Genomic DNA, 16,958 nt, shown 5'->3' with positions numbered 1-16,958 from the left:
CAGCACCCACCATTCACGGAGTGTGTTCCTGCTCTCTGTGGCATGTGTATCTGTCCTTAAATGTATTCACAGAGATCGAAATGTTCCGCAGTGTAGTATCTGCATTCAACAGATGGAGCATTTGCCTGTATCTGAGAAAAAAATCACAGTAAAAGCAGTAGCGCGGTGGAGGCTGACATTTATATACTCATACGTTAAAGATTACCCTGCTCTACCCTCCATTTGGGATAATTTCCGCGGTTTTTACAGCTCAGGAGCTGAGATCTAGAAGGCAGGAGAGCCCGGCACGGACACCGGTCCCCGTGCACGCAGGGAGGGCAGGGGGTGCGATGAAGAGACGCCCCCCCCCCCTCCGCCCCGGCCAGTGCGCGCTGCTCCGCGCCCGCGCCGCGCCGCCTCCCGCTTCGGGTGCCCTGCGTGCTTTACTGGGTCTGGAGCTCTGGATGCTGCTCAGGGAGCCTGTCCTTTGCTGGTCGTGGAGGAAAGATGTCTATTGTGAAAAGCAACCGGGAAAAGTACATGTTAGGAGCAGCGCCCCTTAAAAGCGTGCACTCTCTCGCACCCGTAGCTGATGCCTCACGGCAAGCGCTCCGCAGAAGTAACAGCGAGTCTCGCCGAGTCGGGTATCACAATCTTTTGCGCATCTATTAAAAATCCCTCACAACTGACTTCCTTCCCGTTATCTTTCTCCATCTCTCCCACAGCCTTTCCCCTCCCCTCGCCCCGCTACCCGTGCCCGATGTAACCACCCCTGCCCATGCACGATGCCAGAGCCCCCTGCCCAGCCCCGGTTTGACACCCCTGTCCCTGCGCGGTGTCACACCCCTGCCCGTGACCGGTGTGCGGGTCTCTCCCCGTTTTTCCCCTCGCTGTAGGGACAGGTAGAACAGATGACACACTAAGCGCATCGGACGGCGGCCGCACCAGGACCGCAGCGCTGCGCGCGGCCGTGGGCGCGGCCGTTTCCCGCCCCTGATGCAGCTCAGAGCGCGCGGCAGCGGTCCGAGCAACTGCAGTAACTTTTTTTTTCTTTAATAATAATAATAAAAAAAATATATGTCGGGGCTTTTCCAGCTCAGAGGATAGTTCCCATTCGGGAGAAGCCCGTTCCGCCCGCGCCCCGCGGCGGTGGGTGCGGGGGTTCGCTGCGCGCCCCGCGGGGCTCCGCATGCGTCAGGCGGTGAGTGGCGTCAGCGCTGGCGGGCGCGGAGCGGTGGGGAGGGGGCAGCCGGAGCCTGGGGGGGGGGGGGGGGGAGAGGAGGGACGGAGCTTCATCAGGAGGCGATGGCGGCACCGCCGTGACATCACCCCGTGGCTTATATAGTTGAGGAAGGGTCCGGGTCCCCCGCCTGGTGCAGCCGCCCGCCAGCGCGCGTGCTGAGGGCGCGGAGCGGCGGGGTCTCTCTCTGTCTCTCTCTCTCTCTCTCCGTCTCTCCCCAGGATTTATGGACTTTACTTTCTAGAGGGCGGCGCGGCAAGGATGAGAGCCCAGCTGGTGTGCGTGGTGCTGCTGGCCTTGGCCTCCTGCAGCCTCTGCTCAGGTAAGCTCCCGCCGGCGCCCCGCAGCGCCGGGCTCCGCACCGCCCGCCGCCGCTCCCCGAGGTGCCTGTGGCCGGCAGGCGCCGAGCCGCGCCCGGACCCTTGAGGCGGGCTGGAAGGAAGGAGGTGAGGTCGCCTCGGGCTGCCGCGGCTCTGCTGTAGCCGGTAGGCGCCACGGAGCTGGCCCGCCAACGGGCTCTGGCCAGCACCGTGTCCTGTCCCGCTCCCGTAACTTCCTCCGTCTGTGCACACCGTGCCTGCCTCAGCGCCCGCACCGCGGCCGTGCGTGCAGAATAGTTACTGGCAATGTACATCGGTGTAGACCATGCTTGATTATGCTGCCTCCTGTGTGATCTGTTGAATACCGTGCATTTCCAAACTGTGATAGAAATTGTCATTTCTGGAACTCATGTGAATAGCTGCCATAATCCAAATCCGCATGAATTGATGTGCAGTTCAGCCACTTTTTGTGGCCACTTTTTTTAGCCACTTTCAGTAACAGAAATAAAATTTTAGTATTCTGGGGAAAAAAATGCTAGCAACCGATCTGAAATTGTGGCAAAAAAATGCTGAATCAGGTGCAGATCACACGATACGATGGTTAATGTAAATGCATTTCTACTCCAAGAGCAGTTGCTTTAGAAACCTAAAACCCCAAGAACCATATATTAAAGTACAATGCCTGATCCTTTGGAAAGCGACACAGCTAAGTGTGTGCCATTTATGCCCTATGTTTATGACCAAAGATAGGTATGATGGTGATTAATCCAGTGTACACACAGAAACATGAGGCAGAATAGGCTTCAAAATGCAATCTTAATTAACTTGCAAATTGCTTTAATTTTTAACTTCATAAAAGGAGTAAATTTTCGAGTAGCTTCATTTTTCAACTTAAGTATTCAGGAGGACTCAGAATTCCTAATTCTCACTTTAGATGAAAGTTTCCTACTTGTGTTTCACTGCAGAAGAGAAATGTAACACACATAATACCTGCATTTTATCACCATTTGAATATAATCATTCTATATATTATTATAAAGAAGTGGTGATCTTAGTGACAAGGCTGAACATCTGTTACTGTCTCCCCATATATTTGAAGCTTTTTAAGCAAATACATGACTAGTATTTTTGGTGAGGCAGTTTCAAATTCAGCTGTTCGCAGAGTCTGAATGACAGCTCACTAAAGTAAAAAAACCTCAGTGGAAATTAGAATAGGCTCATAAAAAAACCACAAACAAAATTGTATGTGCAACTGACATGATGGTTTATTTGTTTGAAAATCTGAAGTTATATTTAAGTGAGAAATGACATGGAGAAGCCTGTGTGGAAGGGCCAAATCAGTTTTAACTTACATGAACAGTTAGGTCATGAGGAAGGTGATCATTCATTTTCATTTTCTTCTGAAAATGTTTGCCCTCAGGGGAAAGCGTGTACCTGTAGAATGTAACTGTTCTTGTAGAATGTGCATATATGAATAGAAGCTATATTTCTTGTCAATAAGAAGTGAATCAAGAGGACATCAAACTGTGTGAATTTCCCTCTCATTTGAACAATAATGTATAACCAGACTTTTTATACATTGCTTTCTGAGCATCTGCTCTTTTTATGCTTTTATTCTTCATCTGTCTCTTTCACTTCTGAATTATCTGGATGTGCTCCCTTCTCCTCCTCCTCACCCTGCTTTATTCCTCGCTCAAGGAATCTTGATGAACCTCCTAAATAATGTTCTCCAGACTTCTCAATCAAAAGTTCCTTAATACCTACCGATCTTCACAGGTGCAGCTGTCTTCCAACCTCCGTGGTGTGGAAGCTATCTTCCATTCTTTATAGAATATAAAAACCAGGTGCTAACCAGACACAAGTCCTTTCATTGTCCTCAGCTGGATTGACCCAGGACACCAGAAATCATGATGCTGTCATAGAATCTTAGAATCATAAAATCATTTAGGTTGGAAAATACCTTTGAGATCATAAAGTCCAAGCATTAACCCAGGACTGACAAGTCCATCACTAAACCATGTCCCTAAGCATCGCATCTACATGGTTTTTAAATACTTCCAAGGATGGTGATTCCACCACCTCCCTGGACAGCCTGTTCCTATGCTTGACCACCCTTTCAGTGATGATTTTTTTCCTAATATTGAATGTAGACCTCCCCTGGCATAGCTTGAGGCCATTTCCTTTTGTTCTGTCACTAGTTATCTGGGAGAAGAGACTTACCCCCACCTCACTACAACCAACTTTCAGGTAGTTGTAGAGAGCAATAAGCACACCCCACACCCCACCTGAGCCTCCTCCTCTCCAGGCTAAACAATCCCAGTTCCCTCAGCCACTCCTCATAAGACTTGTGCTCCAGACCCTTCACCAGCTTCACTGCCATTCCCTGGACATGCTCCAGCACCTCCATGTCTGCCTTCTAAGTGAGGGGCCCAAAACTGAACGCAGTATTCAAGGTGTGGCCTCACCAATGCTGAGTACAGGGGGACAGTTTCTCCCCTTGTCCTGCTGGCCACACTGTCTTGCATACAAGCCGGGATGCTGTTGGCCTTCTTGGCCACCTGGGCACACTGCTGGCTCATGTTCAGCCGGCTGTCAGCCAGCACCCCCAGGCCCTTTTCCACCAGGCAGCTTCCCCAAGCCTGTAGCATTGTGTGGGGTCATTGTGACCCAAGTGCAGGACCTGGCATTCTCCTTGATCCTCATACAATTGGCCTCTGCCTGTCAGTCCCTGTGTCACGTGTGCTGCTCACCCATTCACAGCAGCTGCTGCTATCACTTGTAGAAATTCAGCTGAGGTGATGTTTTGCTGCCAGCAGAACTTTGGCTAACAGTAAAATGGTTAAGAGATTAGGTAACACTGACAGCCAGTAGTGCTGAAAGGGCTGGAAGTCATTAGGTTGGAGATTGGTTGCTAGTGACTTGCTGTAATACTGATCTACAAACCAGTCTTAATATTTTCAGTAACAACATCAGTGCAAAAAGTAAGAATGAATGAATGAATGTAGTGTGCTGGTAATGCAGAGGTGAACAGGAACATCAATACAGAGGAAGATCAGCATAACAGAGAAGGTTTTGCTGAGTTGCGTAATAGAAACGAGAAGCAGTGCAACAGTACAAGATGTGATAGCTTAGGAAATAGAATTTCCTATTAAAAGCTCCTTTTAACAGAAGCATAGCTGTTGGAAATGTCTGAGGAGATAAAAGACTTGGTCAGATTATCTGACCTCATTTTTTTATGAGATACTAAAGTTTTTCAGCCATGAAAGACAAAGAAAATAAAAAATGTGTAGGACAGCTACTTCCTGTAGCTAATGGTAAGCATTAAGGTAGTTAAGTACAGAGGCTTCTGATCCGAACTGTACTGTGCTGTGCTGTCTTGAGATCACATCAGGCACAGAGGACGGCCACTCTGATAACTTGGGGAATACAAGGCTATTACAAGAGAGGAGAATAGATGAGAGTCTAATAGCTCTGGGCATAGCCTTTCAGTGAAGTATTTATGGGATTTCCAGGGGACTGGTTTATGTCCAAAAGGCACAGTGATCCTGCATTGTTTGCTAATCACCATGTAATCACACCCTAAAAATCTAAGGTGGGAAGGGCTGTGGTTGCTCTCAAAAATACATGAGTTGGGTAAATATTACAAAAAGAAAGGTATAATTTATAGTGAAGGATACAAACCATTAATAAATCTGTAATTGGAAATAAATTAAGCCTGAAATCAGATGAAGGTGAATAACCATTGATAGTTTGGAAGAATTCCCCAAGAAGAAACACAGTGGTGGTGGTGGTGAGATCTTGTTATTAAGATTGAACATGATTGATTTTTAAGAGCATTATAATGGTTGGCTTCCTGTGCTAGCAGAAATCTATGACAGATTAGCACATATTTTTATAAATGATCCCTGACAGTCTCATGTTCTGTGAAAAGCAGTGATACATGGTGATGATCCCTGAAATGAAGGCATAGGCGGAATCTATCCACAGATTCTGTGGCAGGGTGTTACATGCCAACAGCATTGATTATTTTAATGGAAGTGAGATGTGAGAGATGACTTATATGAATGTGGAATAAATTTTGGGTTAAGCGTATTGTTTGGCTTCAGACTGGTGGTATTCCAGAAAAGCTAAAAGCCATGTAGAACTCTGTTTTGCCTGAAGACCTAACCGACTTCTGTATGTATGTTACCCTTGAGCTGTGATTGCTGCTACTTTTTCAATACACCAGATCTTCCTTGCGATTCTGTTCAGCACAAAGCAGAAACATTTGTGGCTGTTTCCTCTTTCTACAGGTATTTTTACCCCATGCACCAAATCACAGGCTTTGCAAGTCTGCTGAGCTATCAAAGGTCAATTAAATTAGTAAGGAAAATCCTAAGAACTTTCAGTCAGAATGCTTCCTTTTCGTGTATGCATTGTTAAGAGCTTGTATCACAAACAGTTCAAGCTCGGTTCCCTCATATCAGTAAAAATATTTTTAATTTAGCCAAAAATAATTAAGACTAAATCTTGTAAAGTAATCATAACTGGCATGCACCTAAATACTTGGCTGCTGCTTAAATAAATATTCCTTGAAAATAAATATCCAAAACCTTTTTCCAAAGTAATCAGAGGTGACAAATAGAGATTATGAAAATCATACTGATTTTGAATGAAGAACATTGCAGCAGGTTTGTTTACTGGGAGGGCTGTAGATTAGTGGGCCTGTCTACCAGAGAATGGAGATCAATGAATCATTTCATTCACTTTGGTAAACTTGATCATGCTTTAAAAATGTGGTGTGTTTCTATTTTATCATAATGTTGCTGTTACCTGAAGACTCTTCACAGTCCTAGATTATTTTGCTGTGTTTTTGTCTAAGTAGTTTGGGTTTTGTTTATTTTTCAAAATTAGTTCACATTTCGAAATTCTTTATGCTGAATTGAAATGTCCATGATTTCTGATGAAATAAAAAACAGATGTTTCTGGTTTGTTCACAGATTCAGAAGAGGAAATGAAAGCATTAGAAGCAGATTTATTGACCAATATGTACACATCAAAGGTAATTATTTTTCCTCTTTTAGCTGACAGGTAGGGAGCAAATGAATTCTCATTAGAAACTCAGAAGTCTTTGCACAAAGTAATAACCTATGGTCTAGACCAAAAAGTTCAGTGCTAGACATTACTTTGGTGCGAGATTTTTTTCAGTTCAAAGGAAATTTTAAGGTGTTGATGTGGCACACTGAAAGTGCTCCTCACTCGTAACACTGGTACTTCCATTAAACTGTCAAAACTGTGTTATGTGCAGAGATGTAAAATTTATATAAGGAAATGTGTTTCCAATAGGATTATGCCTGATGAAAGCTAAATTAACCTTTTGAGTCAAACCTGTAAGTGTTATTTTTATGCAGAACTTTTTCTATGTGCTTATGAACTTAAAGTCATAAAGCAAAACCTGAAAATACATATGCTGATTTTGGTTTAGGAATTTAATCGTAGTGTCAGTACAGGAACATGGGGACATGACCATGAAAATATTAATCTGATAAATGACACTTCCTTGACAAGTTGCCAGACTGTGAGCAATGTACATGTTATGTAATACAAATAGACAAAAATTCAGTTCCAATCTCATATTGACAAGGTGAAGCAGCAAGTGTTGCACATATGTGTTGAATAAGTTGATAGGCAAACGCTTTCTCAACACGCTTATTTTCCATGAACGATCCAAGAAATATATATGTCTAATATTTCTTCACCAACATATTAAAGAACAAACCCTGAAACAAGTGTCATGGGCTTAAAGTTGAATGTTTTAATTCTTTGCTGTAATGAAGTTCAACTGGTGCTGAAATTCAATGGAAAATAAAACGAGAAATGAAAAATTTCCCCCCCCAAAGAATTTAATAAGCCAATGACTAGTTGAAGCTTAAGGACAAAATCTGTCTGGAACACTTCTGTATTTACTGTATTTACTTACATGTGAGCTTTTTCACAGGATCCTTTTAATAGAATAAGAATAAGAAATGAGGCCAGAAAATACATTGTTTTGATCTGGTCTGGCAGTTCTTTGGTTCCCATGTTCTTTACTGGCACGGTAATTACCTTAGATGCCAAATAAACCTGTTTGCTACTTGCTTCTCTAAGGTACAGAAAGATTTAACAGATATTCTTTTCCTGAGACAAATTTAAATGTAGGAGGCTGACAAAAATAGTTCTTTCTCTGTGTGGTAAAGCACCGTATGCCCTGGGAGGAAGCCCTGCAGCTATTGGTATTTCTGCTACTGACTTTAGTGGAACTGTCAACCTAATTTCCTTCTTTTCCTCCCTCGGCACAGAGCACAATCTCAGGTAACTAAAAATGCACAAATACAGTGCACCAGTTGATAATGTAATGATGCTGGCCGTGATACCCTTATTTGTTCTTTTAGATCATGTAGCTTGCTATTCAGTTTCCTTATGGCATGTAACATTATACTGCCTTAAATCACCATCTAAAATTCATTAGTTCAATATATATTGTCTCTTGACATCAAAGTAAGGCATGGTGGAACCACTAAAAAGTGTTCATAAATGCTTCTACAAGAGGCACACCATTATTCCATTCATTACTGAAATGACTTTTTTTTTTTTTTTTCTGTTGTCCTCTGCTAGCTTTTAACACTCATTAAAACAGAAGTATGGTTCTGGTGTGAGAGACAAATTTGAGGATGATATGTGTAATAACTGTCCTCTGTTGTGCCTGAGATCTGCTTCCAGTTAAGGGCAATTACTGTTAAATTGCATTAACCCTCTTTGACACTGACCTGGTAATAAGAAGCACGAGAAATCCAGACAATTTAAATAGCATTAAGATGGGGGAAAAAAAGAAAAAGAAATACGCAAAAAATTATTTATGAAAGCTCAGATCTAAAAATGCAGCAAAGTGGATTATCACTTGTGGTTCTAGTATTTGACAGAAAAAAATCTTCCTAAGTAGGCACTTGCAAGAATTGTATCAAAACTACAACTAGGGTTTAAGCACATACCTTTTACAACATTCAGTAGTCTATTCAATATTATGGAAAGGGTGACCATATGCTATTGACTTCACAGACTACTGTCTGGTGCCTACTGGCCCTTTTCAAACTGCTCTTTAAAGTCACCTATATGCTGAATCACTCTCCATCTTTAAAGTATGTCTGCCCTTATTAAAACCTCTCTCCAACATTTAATACAGTTTATGACCCTTCCCTGCTGTTACATCTCAAAGAAGATACAGGCATCAAACAAGTCCCTAAAATGCTTTATTTGTCTTTTCTCTAAGATGAAATCCAAAGAGCCATTTGGAAGATCTGGTAAGACAACACAACCTTCAATGTCACCAAATGCCATCAGTTATCTGCTGTCTTTCTTTTGTATCAACTAGATAGCTCTGTTCCCAGCTTCCTACATGCTTGCCTGAAACCCACTTGCATGAAGACTATCCTGAACGCAAACAAGTTTAATACATGTTAGTTAAAGAAAAAAAAAAGTGTTAAAAAAAGTCTTTCCTTGAAGAATATATTACCACTGGAATGTACTCCACCTTTGGGGATCCTCACTCACATCAGTTTTCTGAAGTCTTGTACCTTCCAGCTTTTTATTGTTCTAGGATGCCAATTGCTGACACTATGTGCCCAGACAATTTAGCCTCCTTGTCAGAAGCAGACAAGGTTACAGCTGCCTAGGAATTACTGACTTCCTGACTCAGTAATGACATAAAAATTCATTACATTTACATTACATTAGTATACACCATGGAAGAACTTCCACTGCAACAGAATTCAATGCCATATCTGCTTAAAGACAGAGAGTATTTTTATTATTTCTGTAGTTACATTCTGAGCAAAATTCAACTACCGTTTTGAAAGTGAACCATAGAGATCCTGCATTACCTTAGGTTTTACTTGGCTATACATTTGTTTTCCATCTACTTTCACTGGAGAAAGACAAGAATATAAAAAGCAGAGAACTGAACTTTTTCTAAAAAAATAATAGCATTTGTGAGGTATGCATTATAACATAAGAATTATCTTAAACAGATTATCAGGGGTATCATACATTCAACCAAAAATGGAAAGAAGATAGCATATGCAATATAAACTGGGATTCTCTTTAATCTTTCACAGGACAAACCTGTTGTCAAAGAAGGAAATATTCTCAACCTCATTTCAGTTTCTTAGATGATTTAAAATTCTCTTTCAAGATATATGAGGTGTGGGGAACCATATATCTAAGTCTTATTTCAGAAGCATGTTCAACAATGGAAATGCATACATCATAGTCACTTCAGCACTTATAACTTCTGAATTCTGATTCAGACTGCAGTCTCTTTTGTTTCTTCAGATAATTTCCAGATATTTTTCAAGTTGATTTAAAAAAAAAAAAAAAAATATTTCCGTCTTGGCAGTCCTTGATCTCTTGTGTAGGTGTTTTCCAAAACATGTCTTGAGCAACCGTAGCTGATAATTGCTTAGACCTGTGTGGAAAACATATCACACATTAGAAATGCACCTGAACATTTGGGTTAAGGTCATCTTAAACTCTTTTTTTCATGTGTTTGTTTAGGATAACTACTTCAGAGATTTCCCATAACGCATAAGCCAAAGCTGTTTGATTATAATGCTTGCTGTAATAGTGAAGTAGAGCAGAAAAGTAACAGGACTGCTCTATTTAGTGACTGGACATGACCTGGAGAGCTGCATGTTCAGTTAAAAAAATTATTTCACTTTTGACTGAAGTTCTTGATGCTTTATAGTCTCATTCTGTGAGCTGGCAGCAGTGTAATTCCGAAGCAGGTGTACCCAAGTAAAAATACTTTCTGGTGATATATGTGTGATATTAATGGAATTAGACTCCCTTAACAAACTAATCATGCTTGCAGAAAGCATGGCAAAATTTCCGCCCCCCCCCCCCCCCCTCTTTAAGTAGCAGATAAACCCAATTTCACCTACTGAAGTCTGCTATTGAAGTATTTTACTAATATACAGAGGAAAGTTCCTTTAAATATAGACATGGATTGGGCTAGCATAAAGGAGTAACTTTAGATCAAAAAGATTCTATAAATTATGCAGGAAGACATAACAAATTTCCCTGTCCTTTCCTTTTCTATTCTGTTCCCATCCACTGGAATATTTTTGGGTTTTTTTAACATAGAACTCTCACTTGCTCATGTAGCACTTCCCCTAGATTTTATACTTAATTGCAATTTAGCTATTGTAGTGTTAGCTCGCATTTCTTTTGTATGCCCAGGAGAGAGAAGTGCGCTGGAAAAGCCTCCTCGTTTGTCATGGAAAGCTCCATATTTTTGGATTTCACTAATACTTTAAAACAGACCAAAGACAATTTTGAAATCGCAGTGGACACTTGCTCTTTTTGCTAGTTTAACTTCTGTTAATTAAATTAGATGTTCTGCAAAGAGGTTGATTTTTGTTTTGAATCTTTCACATCTTTTCAAATAATTCGAGAGACTAATTAGGGCACCTAGATGGGACAACAGATGAGCTCCAAGTAAACAATGCAGAACCAATTTCAAGCTTCTGAATAAAACGGAGATTTGTATTCTTGGCCTCAAAACCAAATACTATTTTTTTCCCCCTCCCTGAGCCCTGTGGGGAATCTGAGAACACATGGTGGTTTTATTAAAGGGCTAAATTATTCTAATTTTGAAAGGTATGCATATATCAGATGTATATTGGAGTAATGATTAGGGCCAAAAGGGAGTATTTTCTAATGCTAATAGTGATGCTGGCTTTTCTTGTTTTCCTCACTGCTCTCCATTTTCTTTATTTTTCCTCAAAAAATAGTAAAGTGTTGTGATTATGCATAAATCTTGCACACAATGCCCCTTTGTTAGGAAGGTGCTTTAAAGAAACAACAGTATGTGACTACCTAATGTTCAGCTAAGCAAGCACTGCATCCACACTCTTAAATAATGCTGTCACTATGTAAAAGGCAATGTCTGTGTTAATGTATTACCTATATTTAACTTCATACATCCAGGAAAAGAAGCAACTACATTTCAGTTCACAGGTGAAGTGTAATCCTAATGTGCATAGCAAGGAAGCCCTTGCCAGTAATAAACAGGAATTTGCTGTTTGGCTTTTGATTGGAGATTGTTGTGTCACCAGTTCTGGTTTAAGGAAACTGATTTCTATACTCACAACTAAAAGGAACACAATTTGAAAGAAATCATTAATGGTGGGAGAACCAAGAAAGCAGCAAAGACGTGAAAAGCACTGAATGAAGTAGGAATTAGGTTTTTCACTTACTTTTTTCTATCAATAATCAAAACTAAAGAAGACTACTACCACAACTGCTTGGAAAAAACAGTACCAGTAGAAAAGTAAAAACTATATTTCTCAACATTCTTGAAAAGGGTTTAAAAGTCAAATAGCTCCTAAATAATGCAAGATACTGAAGGAAGCAAAATTCGAGACAAACCATGGTGAAATTTCTCTATTTCTGTAACATCTCTGAACAAGTCCATTGTAAGCCACTGAAATACAGTTGGTCTGAGTTTTTCAGTCCAGTTACCAAACCAGGAATATGTTTTTTACACAGCTTCGTTTTATCTTTGCTCCATCTTCATCTAAGCCCTTAGACTTCTGATTCATATCTCCTAGGCTCATGACTCTCCAGCATCCAGAAGTCCTGGGGTTTACAGATTCCATAACTTCAGACCCAGCCTCATCAGACAGCTTGCCCTGAAGCAGGAACTCTGTTCCTTTTCTCAGGGAATTTTGAAATGACTGGTATTTGTTCTGAACTAGGGAGGAGCATCTAGTTAACCACAGGCATCCACCTTGGATTCCAGTACTGTGAATTTATCTAGTGGGTTTGACTCATTGTCCTGATTTACACCTGTGAACTTATATTATATTAATTTCCTTCTGTGTTTTTGTTTGCACCTGTGCAGAATGACTATGAAATGCTACCATTCTGGTTTGGTAGCAGTTTAGTTTTTCATTGTGTATATCTACCGGGGGGGTAAGGCTGTGGGGAAGCATACTCGGTGTGTTTAATGAATGAGTTGTCCTAATTTCAGCACTCTCTAATTATTGTCTAAAAGTTGAGCAGATGAAAAGTACTTCAAACACACAAACTTGTTCCTACCAAAATGTTTGAATGTCATAAATTATTACTAAAAAACCCCAAAAGTTGCAACATATTAAATAGTGGGTATTTGTATTTTTAGATTAACAGAGCAAAACTTCCGTACTGGAAAACGACCCTGCTAAATGTCTGCAATCTTGTCAACAACATAAACAACCAAGTGGGGGAAACAGTAGAGGTAGATGAAGATGATCTTGTTTCAGGAAGACAGTTTCCTGCTGCTCTGGATGGCTTCAACTTGGAAGCAATGCTGACAGTGTATCAACTCCAAAAAGTTTGCCACAGCAGAGCCTTTCAGCATTGGGAGGTAAACCAGTCACAAATACATATTTCAACTGCTAGTAAACTCTCAGACTGTAGTGGTGTTTTAAAATCCATATGCATTTGACCCCCTTCACATTGTCTGGGCTTTCCTTCCCTTTTTTATATTCTCTAACACCTCTAATATGTCTCTTATTGAGAGAGTTGTGAATTAATGTACCTTCTGATGGGCTGAGTGGTTTTTGTAACGACTCATGGATAAATGAGAACTATTCTTAACTACATACTTTCTTCACTTTTTGTAGACATTCCAAGGAACCAAACACATGAACGTAAGCTCTATGCCAGAACACAAAATTAATATCTGCTTAACAGATGTGAAGTTACTGCAGATTTATTAAGGCATAACTAAATGTAGACAGTTTCTGAAAACCCTTATAAGGCCATAAGGCAAACTAGGTTCAAAATGCATGGACACATGCCCATGTGTACATGTAATTTTGCCAGGTACTGTGGGCTTCTTGCCATTTCTAGGAAACCGGTAGCAAGGGTTTTCACTTGCTTTTCACTTCCCCACACCTAAAGAGGGCCCTGGAAGTTGACATTGTAATTGTATGAGGATTGCTGTTCTTAAATAACGATTGTTTATAGTCCATTTGTGATATTTGTCTCAGTGCAGGGATCACCCAGAGGCACACTGGGCACGATCCACTTGTGTTATATATTACAATAAAAGCTGTTTTGTGTAGTGAAAAAAGATCTTGGTGTCACTACCCACTTTCCAACAAACAACAGCTGCTATCGCAGGTTCATGGACAGTCTGGCTGAATCTTGATCCTCTTTTGTTTGCTGAATCACAGCTCTGAACTTGCAGGCTTATTCTCAGTCCTTCATATTAGCTGGGATAGTCCTTACAAAAGGTTGCAACATCTTTGAGAACCGGAGTTTTCTGAGAACTCTCTCCATCAGTACATTTATTGCTGAAAAGGAGCTACCATAGAACTGACTATATGCAATAGCCCATATAACTTAATCACAGTTCTTTGCTTTGCAATTGCGTCACCTCTTGTGGTGATTTGGACTCTTCACTCCTAACAGTACTTCATGTGAAATTAAAAAAAAATAAAAAATCCCTCTCTTAGCTTAGGAATACGCTTATGCAGTGCAGAGGTTTATAAGATGCAGTAAAAGAATAAAGAATAAAGCCAGAGGGAGAAGGATTGAAGAAGGTCTGAAATAATTTATGTAATGAAAGAAGTTCTTGTGATCTTATTCATCCAGGATTGACTCCAAAGTCTGTTGAAACCATGAGAGTCTTTCCATTCATTTCAATAGAATTTAGATGAGCACTCATTTATTATAAGTAATTAACTGAGTAACAGATTTTGATTACTTAGGAAAATACTGAGGTGAGTATAAAAACATTTTCAGTTTAATGCCTTTCATCCAGACATTAAGACTGTACTTGACCATGGAAGGACATTGTGAGAGACTGGATGAAATCTTAACATATAAACCAAGGAGAAATCTGAACAAAACACTTCAAAAACTTCAAGGAAAACTCAAAACACAGTTATATAAGAAATTTTGATTGACAAAATTTTGGCTTTCTTCTGCTTTATTTAATTTTTTATTTATTTGTTACACATTTAAATTTTTTAGCTGTAGGAAGTTGCAGATAAAAATACTGCTTAAAAGCTGAAACCAGCAAGCAGTGGGTGTTTTAGGAGGTGTTTAGTCTAAATGAGTGATTACAGAGTGTCAATCATTAGGAAGTTTTCAGTCAATTTGAGCTTTACTTCCAGGAGAACATACCAGCCTTTCTCTCTAGTCAAAACCAATGTTCTCATTTGTTTCAGTGGAATTTAAACAACACTTCCATAGGATTCATCTCATCTTTAGCCTGATCTTAGTTTTGTGTCTTGAGTTTCAGGCTTCTTTTTTTTTTTAACCTTCCTTTTTTGTGTTTTTTTAACCCTGCAACTATTATGGTAAAGGTTCTTCTTGGTGGCAGACGTTAAAGTTTTATAAAACTTTCTAGGAATTTATAATCTTCATTACCAAAAAAAGCTGATAATATTGTGTCTCTTCTTGCATCCTACAGTTACTTCTGCAAGATGCTTTTGATCTAGAGAACTCAAGCCAAGACAAGGAAATAATAAAAAGAAAAAATCCCTATATTCTGAAACGACAGCTACATGTGAACAAAGCTAGAAGACCATACATACTCAAGAGAAGTTCATATTACTGATGAAGCAGAAGAAAACAATGTGTATTTAGTTTATAGGTAACTGTGCATTATGGTTATCTTATTTAAATCTAAAATCATACTTGTGTGAAAATATACTATGGAAAATCATCAAGATGATAACATAACTGTGTCTTTTTTCAATTGCTGTTTCTTGATTGTGATTTTTTCCTACTTGAGATTAATTGGACCAATACATTTGCAAATAAATCTAGTTTTTAAGCATGATGTATTGTACCAAACTGAGATTTCAACATATTTCCAACAATATTGTAGTCTTTTCCTATTTTATAAAGCACACCAACATACACCAAGTAAATTGATATTGTCTATAAACCCTATTGAGAATCTTACAATTTCTTAATGCAACACTTCAAACATGTATATGGTTGCAAATTTTTGTATAATACACTAGTCAGGACTGCCACAGTATTTTATGTATTGGCCAGTTTAATTTATTAGGGATTTGATCTAAGGAAGGAAGGAGGGGAATACTACCAGCTAACTATTAAATGGCAGTTTCAAAATTCATATTTTAAATAGCCTGCTTGTAAATGAATGTTAAGTTCTTGACACCCTACTTTGCCATCGAAGAGTCATAATTTAATAAAACAATGCATAAATGAGACTTAACAAGATATGCTAGTGAGAGCAATCTCAGATGTGCTTCAGAGTCTTGTGTATCACCGACTAAATAAGGAAAACAGTTTATTAAATCAGTAAAAGAATTTACAGTGTTTACCTAATCTATGAATGCTCAGGAAAAAAAAAATAAAGACAAAAAATAAAAGCTGATTCAGGCTCTTGTGCTGTCATTCTTGAAGTGAAAATACTAACCCAGTTTACGAGAAACTTGGCAGAAATATTTGAAAGAGGAATTAGAACATCTTCAACTTAAAAATTAAAAGGCATTTCCTTTCCCTCCTTCTACAAATTCTTAATTACAACAGGCAGTTTTCAGGGGTAAAGACAGACTTGGAAGCTGATGCAAAGGGAAGCTCCCAACATGGAAAAAATTGTTTTCAAGCAATGAAGAGTCAAATGCCACCTGAAACTTAGACATTTTCTAGCTCTGTCTGTGATGTGTACATGAGACTTGGGATCTCAAAGATCCTGGGTTCCAATCTAGAGGAAGACAGTCTGAAAGAGCTGAGGGTCACAACAACAGTCAGAGGGTAGTCCAAGACCCATGAAGCCTGGATGTTAGACCAGGAGGCAAAAAAATGGGACAGACACTGCTTTTGAAAACCTACTTGTTTTCTGTTTGAGGTATTTACTCAAAGCAATGCTGTTCCAACCAATTGCAAGTCAAAAAGAACCCAAACCCACTCAGAGAATTCCCAAATGCACTCACATGTCAGATTTTCTGTCAATTATTATTAAAAATATACAGGGTTATGCACAGAAAAAAAAACCAAAAACCTATACCAACGGTTATACCAGATTTGTTACATGGGGAGGGACAGGGTTTTTTTTTACAGTAAAATGTATTTTCATTATATTAAAGCTAATTATATTTCCTTTTCTCACTGCAAATGGTATTAAACAGTTTATTTACTCAAAAGCCACTAAATGCATGCACTTGCAAGATATAACTGAGCATACACTAATTACTGTAATAATCATTATGACTTGAATACAGAAAAGCACTTAAGCATATTTGGTCTCAGTGTTTTAAACACTTAATGCGCTTAAGGGCTTTGCTTAAATAAGGTTCTAGTAGACTCATAGCCTTTATTTTTTTATGAAACTGTCATAGAATTAGACTAGAGACATAGTATGCTCTCAAGTGGCT

General features: G+C 39.7%; 1 protein-coding gene across 1 annotated transcript; it reads left to right on the top strand.

Annotated features, from left to right (window-relative positions):
- The first annotated feature begins 1,253 nt into the window (after positions 1-1,253).
- Positions 1,254-15,391, top strand: NTS (neurotensin). The gene is made up of 4 exons (XM_055809284.1): positions 1,254-1,541; positions 6,519-6,580; positions 12,737-12,961; positions 15,020-15,391. The coding sequence occupies exons 1-4, from the start codon at positions 1,481-1,483 to the stop codon at positions 15,164-15,166; spliced, it is 495 nt and encodes a 164-aa protein (XP_055665259.1). The 5' UTR covers positions 1,254-1,480; the 3' UTR covers positions 15,167-15,391.
- Positions 15,392-16,958: the final 1,567 nt, after the last annotated feature.

The sequence above is a fragment of the Falco peregrinus genome, chromosome 6 (genome assembly GCF_023634155.1).
Source record: "Falco peregrinus isolate bFalPer1 chromosome 6, bFalPer1.pri, whole genome shotgun sequence".
NCBI lineage: Eukaryota > Metazoa > Chordata > Aves > Falconiformes > Falconidae > Falco > Falco peregrinus.
This window is presented reverse-complemented; position numbering and strand designations above follow the sequence as displayed.